The sequence below is a fragment of the Anabrus simplex genome, chromosome 5, assembly GCF_040414725.1.
Source record: "Anabrus simplex isolate iqAnaSimp1 chromosome 5, ASM4041472v1, whole genome shotgun sequence".
In the NCBI taxonomy this organism is placed as follows: Eukaryota; Metazoa; Arthropoda; class Insecta; order Orthoptera; family Tettigoniidae; genus Anabrus; species Anabrus simplex.
Window position 1 is genome coordinate 210485190 of NC_090269.1, and position 13034 is coordinate 210498223.

Below are 13034 nucleotides of genomic sequence, written 5' to 3' on the forward strand. Positions count from 1 at the left end.
TTCCTATAAAGGAATATTTGCCCCAATTTGTCCTCTTGAATTCCGAGGAAAGTAAAGCCTTCCACCGTCCGCAACCTTGGCATAAAACACGTAAGAGCTGTTAGCTTTATGCTCTGCCGCTTTTGCCATCCGGAATTAAACTGATACTTACTTCTAGTTTAGGTTGAGTGAACCCCACGGTCACGTGCTTCTCCAGAAGTGAAAGTCTCGTTGTAAATTGTGTAACTTCCAAACGAGGAATCGGACACGCGTACTTCTGAGCGAACAGACTTCGCCTTAGCTATATCTTAATCCATCCCGTGATTTTAAGTTCTCTGCTATCTGTTCCCAATATTAACCCCAAATCCCGTGTAGATTCTTCTTTCTCTTCGTATTCTTATTCTTCTTTCGTAGAGCTTTATCGTTTTACTAGATCTCTTAATAAGTTGAGAAAGCTCTAGCTAACGGAACAGTATTATATCACTGACTATGAGTGACTTAGTGATACTGGAAAGTATACAAAGCAAAATACTACATGATCCCGACGTGCTGAATGATTTGTGAACTTCCGCCAAATGTTTCAAAGTAGACATAGTCTGGTTTCCATTTCTTTACCAGTTTCGTGAATATTTAACTGAAATTAAGCTACGAACGACCAGAAAAGGACATACGTATTCCTTTTACAGTTTTCAGCAGAAACAACATTATTAAAAACCTGTGAGTATTTGTAGAAGACAAAAAGGTCAATAATAATACTGGACAACAAATTTCGACTTCCTCTGTGGTTCTTGTATAAAAGTACGTTATTCTTACGGAAAATGACATGCTGAATCCAAATATGCCTGCAGATCTTCCCTTTACGTATATTTTTTGAGAAACCTTAAATTTTCATTATCTAAAACACAGTTTAAGAGCCTTATTGACAGGAATTCTCGGCTCTCTTCGCGTTGTATGACGATGACTCTAACCAACTGTAGGATAATTAGAACAGTAGGTTCCTTCTTTTCTGGTAATACTTTTCAATAGTCGAAATGTTCTTGTGGAACCTCTTCATGTTCGTCACTGACAGCTCCAAAATTGTCCGGGGAGAAGTTCAAGCGTCAGAACAAAGACTTTACCTTCAAAGATATGTTGCATCGCATTTCACGGTGGGCCACCAATATTGTTACCTCTAATCTGCACAGTCTTCGAATTTCCCGTCCATTAATAATTTAAGCCACCCCCCCGCAGCGGGGGGGGGGGGTTGAATTCATTACTGGCACCGGTGTAATTTAATGCTCCTCACCCAGTCTATTTATTTAAAATTGTATTTAGTTGAAAAAGCTAAAATTAACTTTAGTCAATCAATACAGATCTGCATTTAGGGCAGTCACCCAGGTGGCAGATTCCCTATCTGTTGTTTTCCTAGCCTTTTCTTAAATGATTTCAAAGAAATTGGAAATTTATTGAACATCTCCCTTGGTAAGTTATTCCAATCCCCAACTCCCCTTCCTATAAATGAATATTTGCCCCAGTTCGTCCTCTTAAATTCCAAATTTATCTTCATATTGTGATCTTTCCTACTTTTATAAAAGCCACTCAAAATTATTCGTCTAATAATGTCACTCCACGCCATCCCTCCGCTGACAGCTCGGAACATACCACTTAGTCGAGCAGCTCGTCTTCTTTCTCCCAATTCTTCCCAGCCCAAACTGTGCAACATTTTTGTAACGCTACTCTTTGTCGGAAATCACCCAGAACAAATCGAGCTGCATTTCTTTGGATTTTTTCCAGCTCTTGAATAAGGGTGAGGGTCCCATACACCGGAACCATACTCTAGTAGGGGGTCCTACCAGAGATTCATATGCCCTCTCTTTACATCCTTACTACAACCCCTAAGAACCCTCATAACCATCTGCAGAGATCTGTACCCTTTATTTACAATCCCATTTATGTGATTACCCCAATGAAGATATTTCCTTACATTAACACCTAGATACAATGATCCCCAAAAGGAACTTTCACCCCATTAACGCAGTAACTAAAACTGAGAGGACTTTTCCTATTTGTGAAACTCACAACCTGACTTGTAAGCCCGTTTAACAACATACCTTTGCATAATGCCTATCTCACAACATTATCGAGGTCACGTTGCAGTTGCTCACTATCTTGTAACTTATTTATTACTCTATACAGAATAACATAATCCACAAAAGCCTTACCTCTGATTAAACTTCTTTACTCATATCATTTATATATATATATATCTCAGGAAACATAAAGGTCCAATATTACTGCCTTGAGGAATTCCCCTCTTAATTATTACAGGGTCAGATAAAGCTTCGCCTATTCTACTTCCCTGAGATCTATTTTCTAGAAATACAGCAACCCATTCAGTCACTCTTTCGTCTAGTCCAACTGCACTCATTTTTGCCAGTAGTCTCCCATGATCCACCCTATAAAATGCTTTAGACAGGTCAATCGCGATACAGTCCATTTGACCTCCAGAATCCAAGATATCTGCTATATCTTGCTGGAATCCTACAAGTTGAACTTCAGTGGAATAACCTTTCCTAAAACCGAACTGCCTTCTATCGAACCAGCTATTACTTTTGCAAACATGCCTAATATAATCAGAAAGAATGCCTTCCCAAATCTTACATACAATGCATGTCAAACTGACTGGCCTGCAATTTTCAGCTTTATGTCTATCACCCTTTCCTTTATACACAGGGGCTACTATAGCAACTCTCCATTCATTTGGTATAGCTCCTTTGAACAAACAATAATCAAATAAGTACTTCAGATATGGTGTTATATCCCAACCCATTGTCGTATATCCCCAGAAATCTTATCAATTCCAGCCGCTTTTCTAGTTTTCAACTTTTGTATCTTATTGTAAATATCATTGTTATCATACGTAAATTTTAATACTTCTTTAGCATTAATCTCCTCCTCTATCTGGACATTATCCTTGTAACCAACAATCTTTACATACTGCTGACTGAATACTTCTGCCTTTTGAAGATCCTCACATATACACTCTCCTTGTTCATTAATTATTCCTGGAATGTCCTTCTTGGAACCTGATACTACCTTAAAATACCTATACATACCCTTCCATTTTTCACTAAAATTTGTATGACTGCCAATTATGCTTGCCATCATGTTATCCTTAGCTGCCTTATTTGCGAGATTCAATTTCCTAGTAAGTTACTTCAATTTCTCCTTACTTCCACAGCCATTTCTAACTATTTCTTTCCAGTCTGCACTTCCTTCTTAGTCTCTTTATTTTGATTTTATAATAATAATAATTTTATAACCTTTAAAGGTTCAAACCTGTTTTCACATTCCTCAACAATTGCTTTAAACCCATCCCAGAGACCATTTACATTTTTATTTACCGCTTTCCACCAATCATAATTACTTTTTAGAAACTGCCTCATGACTTGTTTGTCAGCCATATGGTACTGCCTAATAGTCCTACTTTTAAGACCTTTCTTCTATCACATTTATTTTTAACTACGACAAAAACAGCTTCATGATCACTAATACCATCTATTACTTCACTTTCTCTATAGAACTCATCTGGTTTTACCAGCACCATATCCAGGATATTTTCCCCTCTAGTTGGTTCCATCACTTTCTGAATCAGCTGTCCTTCCCATATTAACTTATTTGCCATTTGTTGGTCATTCTTCCTGTCGTTCGCATTTCCTTCCCAATTGACATCTGGTAAATTCAGATCTCCCGCTACAATCACACTCCTTTCCATGTAATTTCCCATACAGCTGATTATCTTATCAAATAATTCTGAATCCGTGTCAGCGCTACCCTTTCCCGGTCTGTACACTCCAAATATATCAAGTTGCCTATTATATTTAGAAATGAGCCTCACACCTAGAATTTCATGTGTGTCTTTTTCGCAGCTTACAAATTCTTCTTTCACCAGAATGATTACTCTCCCTCCCACCATTCCTATCCTATCTCTACTCCAGTTCCGTGAGAAAATTTCTGCATCCATATATCATTTCTCAGCCATGATTCAACTCCTATTACAATATCTGGTAACTATATATCTATTAAATCACTTAATTCTACTCCTTTCTTTAAACACTTCTACAGTTCAACACTAACATGTTTATGTCATCCCTACTTGATTTCCAGTTCTCTCTTCCCTTATCACCGCTCCCTAGACCACCCCGTTTCCCTGAATGTACCTCCCTATTACCCTTCCAAACAAATTTCCTAACTTATACGTACCACTACGGTTCAAGTGAAGGCCATCTGAGCGCAGATCCATATCTCCTACCCCCCTCCCCCGCAATTAGGATCTAATAATAATGTTATTTACTTTACGTCCCACTAACTACTTTTACAGTCTTCGGAGACGCCGAGGTGCCGGAATTTAGTCCCGCAGGAGTTCTTTTATGTGGCAGTAAATCTACCGACACGAGGCTGTCGTATTTGAGCACCTTCAAATACCACTGGACTGAGCCAGGATCGAACCTGCCAAGTTGGGGTTAGAAGGCCAGCGCCTTAACCGTCTGAGCCACTCAGCCCGGCCCATTAGGATCTAGAAATTTCACTCCCAGTTTCCCCACATACCCACTCCATGGTCTCATTTAAATCCCCAATCAGTCTCCAGTCAGTATCCCTACTACACAGTATTCCACTGATAACAATATCCGCTTCCTTAAACTGCACCCATGCTGCATTTACCAGATCCCAACTATGTTGGTACTTATATCAGCTTGCCTTACGTTGTTAGTACCAACGTGAAACACTACCACCTTCTACCGTTTCCTCAGAAAGCATTCTTACCAGGCGAGTTGGCCGTGCAGTTAGGAGCGCGCAGCTGTGAGATAGTGGGTTCAAACCCCACTGTCGGCAGCCCTGAAGATGGTTTCCCGTGGTTTCCCATTTTCACACCAGGCAAATGCTGGGGCTGTACCTTAATTAAGGCCACGGCCGCTTCCCTCCCATTCCTAGACCTTTCCCTTCCTATCGTCGCCATAAGACCTATCTGTGGCGTTGCGACCTAATGCAAAATAGCAAAAAACAAAAAACAAAAAAAAAAAAAAAGCATTCTCAGGCATCCTTTGTTTTATGCTGTAGAACTGTATCGAAGGTACCATCATTCATCAATTGATGTAGGTGAGGATCAATAAAATACCTTCCTTGATCTTCGCCCAGCTAACTTCTCAAAATTTCTCTTTCACGTACTGAAGCCCTCTGCCAAACCTTCTCATACCCTTGAAAATGTGTTTTATTAATCCTAGCTTGATGTGCAAAGGTCAAAGGTAAATATTTCAAGATTCAACAAAACTTGAATGCTACACCACTGTTTTTTACACCGCACTGACGCATATAGGTCTTATGGCAACGATGGCATAGGAAAGGGCTATAAGTGGGAAGGAAGCAGCCGTGGTCTTAATTAAGGTACAGCCCCAGCATTATCTGGTGTGAAAATGGGAAACGGAAACCACGGAAGTCTTTGTCCCGTAAACTGTATTTTTGTAATTGTGATCCACGCGGCTCAGCTGAGTTTTGGAGACATTTAAGTCTCTAACCAGGTATTTTAACTCCTCTTGTAAAGTCGTATGTGGCATACTGGCATTACAGGGATTGAAATAATTATAATAATCATCGGCGTCTTCATTTACTTTGTTCTTCTGCTGTCTTCATTATCTAAAACAGGGAAACAGGAAAACCTGGCCTATGTACAACTGCCGTATTGTAGAACGTAAATTAGGATAAGATATTTTTTCTCCGCAAAGATATCAAGTATTTTAGCGAAACAGAAATATCAATAATTTAAGTGGCCTTGTTATTTCCTCTAAACCAAGGGCAATAAATTACTACAGGACAAGATACAGTACAACCTATTCGTACCTATTCACATGTTTTATTAAACACTCCTTGGACCCATGGGAGTAATGGAGTCCCATTTCCATTTGACAAGCGAGGAACAACTCGGAAACAACTTGCTAATCAAATGAAACTTGATGGGGAGCTATCAATATTAATGGGGCTTATGGAAGAAAGAGTCGAACTGGCTGAGTCAACAAAGAGGATGCATCTGGATGTGCTAGGAGTTAATGAAATTTGGCTAAGGGGAGATAACTAGAAAGAGATAGGAGATTATAAAAAGTGCTTGATGGGTATTAAAAGAGGAAGGGCAGATTGTGGGGTAGGACTGTTCATCAATTTACTAATGCATGCAACATTTTCTATTAGGCACATAAATTAAAGAATGATGTGGGTAGATTTGGCAGTTGGAGGAATTAGGACAAGAATTGTCTCAGTGTATTCACCATGTGAAGAGGTGCAGATAGTGACATTGTAGTCAGATTCAACAGCAAGGATAGTGCTAAAAGGCGATTTCAAAGCGTAAGTTGGAAATAGAACCAAAGGATACGGGAAGGTGATAGGTAAATGTGGGGAAGATATTGAAGCTAATAGGAATGGAGAGCATCTACTGGACTTCTGTACTAGTATGGGATTAGCAATTACGGATACATTCTTCAAGCATCAAGTTATTTGCCACTACACATGGGAGGGTAGAGGCACTAGATTCATAATTATATTACAACCAACATTGAATCCAGGAAATCTATTAGAAGTGTGTAGGTTTTCAGAAGATTTTTCGATGATACAGCCACTATCTGATCTGTAGTCATAATAATGGCGTATGGCTTTTAGTGCCGGGAGTGTCCGAGGACATGTTCGGCTCGCCAGGTGTAGGTCTTTAGATTTGACACCCGTAGGCAACCTGCGTGTTGTGATGAGGATGAAATGATGATGAAGACGACACATACACCCAGCCCCCGTGCCAGAGAAATTAACCAATGATGGTTAAAATTCCCAACCCTGCCGGGACCAAATGCCACACTCTAACTATTTAGCTATGGAGCCAGACTGATCTGTAGTGAACTAAGTACATCTAGGCCTAGGACAGGGAATGTGAAATCTGACTGGAGACAAGTAAGGGTAGAAAATCTCCATGGATAAGGTAATTAGACAGAAGTACATGGATATGATTAGTGAAAAGTTCCATACAATGGACACTATGCAGGTTCAGGATATGGACAGAGAATGGATGGCACACAGGGATGCAGTAATAGAAACAGCAAGGGAATATCTAGGAACAACTGTATGTAAAGAGGGGAAAAAGCAAACATCTAGGTGAAATGATAAAGTGAGCAGCAGCTTGTGAACGTAAAAGGAAGGCAAATCAGAAATGGTCCCAAACTAGGAATGATTCAGACAGGGAACTGTACGTAGATGAAAGAAGAAGAGAACAAAACAAATAGTTGTTGAATTCAAGAAGTCATGGGTAAATTTTGGTAATAACCTGGAAAGGCTAGGTCAAGCAGCAGGAAAACATTTCAGGAGAGTAATGCAGAATCTTAGAAAGGGAGGCAAAAAAAGAAATAAGTAGTGTTTAGGATAAATCAGGTGAAATCATGATAGGTCCCAGAGAATCAGTGGACACGTGTATTTTGAAAATCTTATCAACGTAAAAGGAAATCTTTGCAGTGACATCTCGAACAACCGAGCTCATGGGGAGTAGGACAATGTTGTTGGTGAAATTACTCTCGAGAAAGTGGAAAGTATGGTAAATAAACTCTATAGTAATAGAGCAGCAGGAATAGATGAAATCAAACTCGAAATGATGAAATATAGTGGGAAGGAAGGGAAGAAATCGCTTCATAGAGTAATAAAATTAGCATAGAATGTTAGTAATGTCTGGTTTGATTGGATAAAAGCATAATTGCACCTATCCATAAGCAGGGGAACAGGAAGGTTTGCACAATTATCGAGGTATTTCATTGATCAGGCACCAGGCAAGGTGTCGACCGGCATCTTGGAAGGAAGCGTGCGATTAGTGGTAAAGAGTAAGTTGGATGAAAAATCTATATGGTTTCAGACCATAAAGGGGCTCAGGATCAGATTTTCAGTACGCCAGTAATTGAAAAATGCTTCAAGAGGAATAGAGATTTATGTTTATGTTTTGTAAATATAGAGAAGACATGACGGAGTAACGAGGGAAAAGATGTTTGCCATACTGGGGGACTATGGGATTAAGGGTAGATTATTAAAATCAATCAAAGGCATTTATGTTGACAACTGGGCTGCAGTGAGAATTGATGGCAGAATGAGTTATTGGATCAAGGAACTTTCAGGAGTTGGACAAAGCTATAATCTTTCACCTTTGTTGTTCATAGTTTACATGCATCATCCACCGAAAGGTATTAAGTGGCAGAGATGGATTCAGTTAGAGGAAAATGTAGTACATAGTTTGGCCTATGCTGATGACTTGGTCTACTACTTCTGCGGTTTTCGGAGACACCAAGGTGCCGGATTTAGTCCCACAGGAGATCTTTTAAGTGTTCTGCGTCTCACAAGAAGTCGTAGCAGCTTGTAGGTACGGCACGAGTAACAGATACTACACTAAGCTTAGTTATTATAAACAGTGCGAGCTCTCTGAAAGAGATGCGTGTTGATTATTAAACTGTTCATTAGACAGTATCTACAGTAAATGTGTAACTAAAGCACAATTGCACTACCAATTTGAATCATTGTGGACAGAACCGATGTTATTGTCAGGCAATAAATCTTGAGATAAGCGCATGCGCAGCAGCCATGCCTACCCTCCGCACCCCTTACCCTGCATGCATGCGACTTCTTGTCAGGCAACCACAGTAAATCTAACGACAAGAGGCCAACGTATTTAAGCACCTTCAAATACCACCGGACTGAGCCAAGATCGAACCTGCCAACTTGGGGGTCAGAAGGCCAGCATCTCAACTTTCTGAGCCACTCAGCCTGGCTGACTTGGTCTTATTGGCAGATTGCGTCAAAAGCCTGCAGTCTAATATCTTAGAACTTGAAAATAGGTGCAATGAGTATGGTATGAAAATTAGTCATTTTTAGACTGTATTGATGTCAATAGGTAAGAAATCCAAGAGAATTAAATGTCAGGTTAGAAATAAAAAGCTGGAACATGTAGATAAATTCCACTATTTAGGATGTGTGTTCTCCCAGGGTGCCACAAAGCTAATGCAGTGACTTTACAGTTCTTGGACAAAACTATCTTTACATCGGTCTGTTTTCAGACCTACTTCGCTTTGTGAGAGTGAAAGCTGAGTTGAATCAGGATATCTAATTCATAAGTTAGAAATAGTGAGAAGGATTGCTGATACAAACAGGTGGAAACAATGGCAGGAAGGTACTCAGATTGAGGAGATAAAGACTAAGTTAGGAATGAACACAATGGATGAAGCTGTACGTATAAACTGGCTTCGGTGGTGGGGTCACGTGAGGGGAATGGAGGAGGACAAGTTAACTAGGAGAATAACAGATTCAGCTATGGAGGGAGACCATGATGATGTTAACTAGACTCAGTTTCTAATGATTTAAAGACAAGAGGTACAGAATTAAACGAGGCCAAAGAACTAGTTATGAACACAGGATTGTGGCAGTGGTTAGTAAATTCACAGAGGATTGCAGACTGAATGTTGAAAGGCATAACAGTCTCCAATGAATATGTATGTATGTATGTATGCCTCCCTTGGTAAAATATTCCAATCCCTAATTCCTGCTCCTATAAACAAATATTTGATCCAATTTGTCCTCCTGAATCCCAGCTTTATCTTCATAGTATAATCCGTTATGTTTTAAAAACTCCACTTACACTAAGTGGCTACCAATGTCATTCTACACCATCTCTTCGCTGACAGCTCAGAATATACCAGTTAGTTGAACTGTTCGTCTCTTCACTCTGGTTTTCCCAGCCTAAAGTTTGAGGCATTTTTGTAACACTACTCTTTTGTCGGATACCTTCCTTTGGACTTTTCCAAGTTCCCGAATTAATTGATCCTGGTATGGGTCCCATACTCTAATTGGGGTCTTACCAGTAACTTATAACCTTCTCCTTTAAATCCTTACTACATCCCCTAAATGCCCTCATAACCATAGGAAGAGATCTGTAACATTTATTTATGTGGTTAACTTATCCTATGAAGATCTATCCTTACTTTAACATCTAGGTACTTACAGTAATCCCCATGAGATACTTTCACCCCTTCACAATAATTAAAACTGAGAGGACTATTCTTCTCAGTGAAACGTACAACATGACTTTTACCCCATTTACCATCATACCATTTAGCTGTTAGATCTGTTTTAAAAATACAAAGTTATCTGAATCTCGTTGCAGTTTTGTTAATTGTTTTATAGACTCATCTATTTATTTTTTAAATACATTTCTTTCTGAGTTTCAAAATATAGTCTTCTTTTCTCTATCTCCTTCAGGGCCTAAAGTAATCACACCATAAAAAATGTCTCCTACTAAAGTTTGTTTCTGTAACTGTCAGTCCTCATGATGTGTAAACTCTCATTAATCAGAAGAAAATATAACATGCATAAACATATGCAAATGTATGGGTAGAATATTTAGCAAGCGAGGTCTACTAGATCCTAGAGACCAGTGATACTTCAGAAAAACAACTCATTTACAAATACGTGCTCTAAATGAGCAGTGACATATAAAATATGGTAAGCCTGAACATGCCAAATAAACAGTTCCTATGTTCAAGTTTTGTACCAGTTAATAAATAATACAAACTTACCCATTACAGAACCAGCAATGATGCCTAAGCCAAGACCCTTGCTGATTGCAGCTTTCAAGCATGGTACTATAAAGTAAAGAACAAAATTCATGAGTTAGATACCCTAACCTGCTCTACTGTAAACACATTGTTTACGTAGAATTTTCAATAAAGAAATACAATTCAAAGCTGAAAGGTATTTGTTAACATTTAAAACAATATTAAATAGTTAAAAATAATAGATTACACAAGTGTCATTATGAAGAAAGATCAGAATTTCAATTTAAATTATAGTATGTAAAAAGTAGTGAGGTTAGGTTTAGTCTCATTTTCTCAGATGACGATAATCAGACATGAACATTAATTACGCCCTTAAAGGTCGCCTAACTCACCGTGAAGGAAGTGAAATTCAACAAAAAATTCGTCGTAACACTCCGGAGTTAGTAAGAAAAGAACTAAGTTTCTGAAGAGGGCTGCCATGATTTTCAATTAAATAGACCAACAGGGAAGCCAACACAAAATAAAGTTATTTAATAACCCAGTGACCTGATTTTCAAAAATGTGTCTTGTTAGCTTGTTAGTGTTTCAGTCGAAATTACACGTCGTGCGTGTATCGAACAGAACACTACCGTGGAGCTGAGGCAATACCTTGTGCCTCAAAGAAGTGAATGTGTCGTACTTAACGTTGGTATTACTAAAATAACCTTGACAGGCGCACTCTTAAGATCACATAAGATAATCACTATAGCCGCTGATTGGTTGTTCAAACTATCATAAAATATTGTTCTTGCCTTGTCCGTGTTGATGTGTTTCATACATCTATTGCGATCTTCTTGCGAGTCCGGAGAATAGCGATCCCGATTCGAAGTTTCTTTTTCATTTTACTGCCGAATCCTAGTAGGATACGGTACGGTACAATTATTTTTTTTCATTGTTGTATTTTTACCATTCCGTGAGCCTCAGGCTGGTTTTACAGCACAATTGGTCGGTCGCTCACCTTCTATAGCTTACTAAAGGCTGCGGGACTAAATCCCGGAAAAGTCGTTCGGCATTAAAGGGTGCACTGGTACTTCCGTACCCGGTTCGGATGTTGGAATCATAGAAAAATATGTTCAATGGTACCTGAAGTAACAGAAAGGAGAGATCCTTCCTCATTGTTTGCCAGGGACTAACCCACCTGCCCCAAAAAGTATTCTCAATTTTATAGACAAATTAAAAATCCGCCATTGTCCGGTCCCTAGTCCGGAATGAGAAAGGAGGAGGGTTTGCTGGTCTGGCACCCATCTGTAAAACTGCTAACGCCAAGTGTTGTGCGGCGGGAAATAACCTGACTCCCTAAGGCGGCCTACGGCTTCGGGTGAATGAGCCCCTTTAGATGGGGTGATGGTCCCCACAGTGGAGTATAAAGGTATACCCGGAAAGAGAGTGATGAAGAATGTTCCACAATTTGGAACAGGATTTTTGGTCAGCCTTAAAATAAAACTCTGTTCAAGAATTCAAATCACAGTCTCCACGACTCTCAACGCTCGCCTTAAAGGCATCTAATAAAATCTATGCTATAATAAACGCCCATGCTCCCATTAATGATAAAAACAATTCCTCAAAAGACCATGAGGAAACAGAAGAATTTTGGGACCTATTGGACCAGACCATAGATAACATCCCTAAACACCATATAAAATGATTAATAGGTGACTTCAGCGCTCAACTAGGCAGAGAAAGAAAATACCATGACATCATCAGATAATGCCCAGCACACAAGAAAACAAATAAAAATGGAGAGAGACTAGTTGATCTGTGTAGAAACCAGAACTTAATCTCAAAATCTACATGTTTTAAGAGAAAACCTCAAAAACTCAAAACATGGAAACACCCTGATTGCACTAAAGGAGGATGGCAACTGGATCACATCTGCATGGACAAATACCACCACAAAGAGATCTATAACGTCAAAGTCCTCCGAGGAATAGACACAGGTTCAGATCACTACGTAGTTAAAATTAAAATTAAAATCCCCAGAGGAGACAACAAAAGCAAGCCCATAAAATTAAAAGAAAAATAGATCCTACCCAGCTAATCAACAATGAAAATTACCAGAAAGCAACTGAAAAAATAAAAATCACAGATAAACTTGAAGACTTAGTACACAACCTTAAACAAATTGCAGAAGACCTGGCTCCAATTAAACCACGTAAAAAAACACCAATGGTGGAACAGTGAATGTGATGAAATAGTGGAGAAAAGACATCAGGCATAGCTATTACATCAGTCCTAAAAATCAGAAATATCCTATCAAAATCTAGTAAAAGAGAGAAAAGAAATTACCCAAGTCCTAAGAGGAATAAAAAGACTGCATCATAAGGACACACTGCAGTTAACTGAAGAACAATTCAATAAAAATCAATCAAGGGACTACTACAAAACCTTCAGAAAACAGCTCTAAAAATATGAACCACCAAC

General features: G+C 39.1%; 1 protein-coding gene across 2 annotated transcripts in view; it reads right to left on the minus strand.

Annotated features, from left to right (window-relative positions):
* The window catches only part of LOC136873920 (mannose-P-dolichol utilization defect 1 protein homolog), a 543576-nt gene extending 532309 nt beyond the window's left edge, over positions 1 to 11267 (minus strand). Inside the window, exons 1-2 of one of the 2 annotated variants that reach the window (XM_067147272.2) lie at positions 10967 to 11267; positions 10596 to 10661 (exon numbers count right to left, since the gene is read on the minus strand). In XM_067147272.2, coding sequence (XP_067003373.1) covers positions 10596 to 10661; positions 10967 to 11054 — 154 coding nt within the window. In that variant the 5' untranslated portion in view covers positions 11055 to 11267. The remainder of the gene's footprint in view (positions 1 to 10595; positions 10662 to 10966) is intronic. The other variant, XM_067147271.2, reaches the window with a different exon arrangement.
* Between the last annotated feature and the right edge of the window lie 1767 nt (positions 11268 to 13034).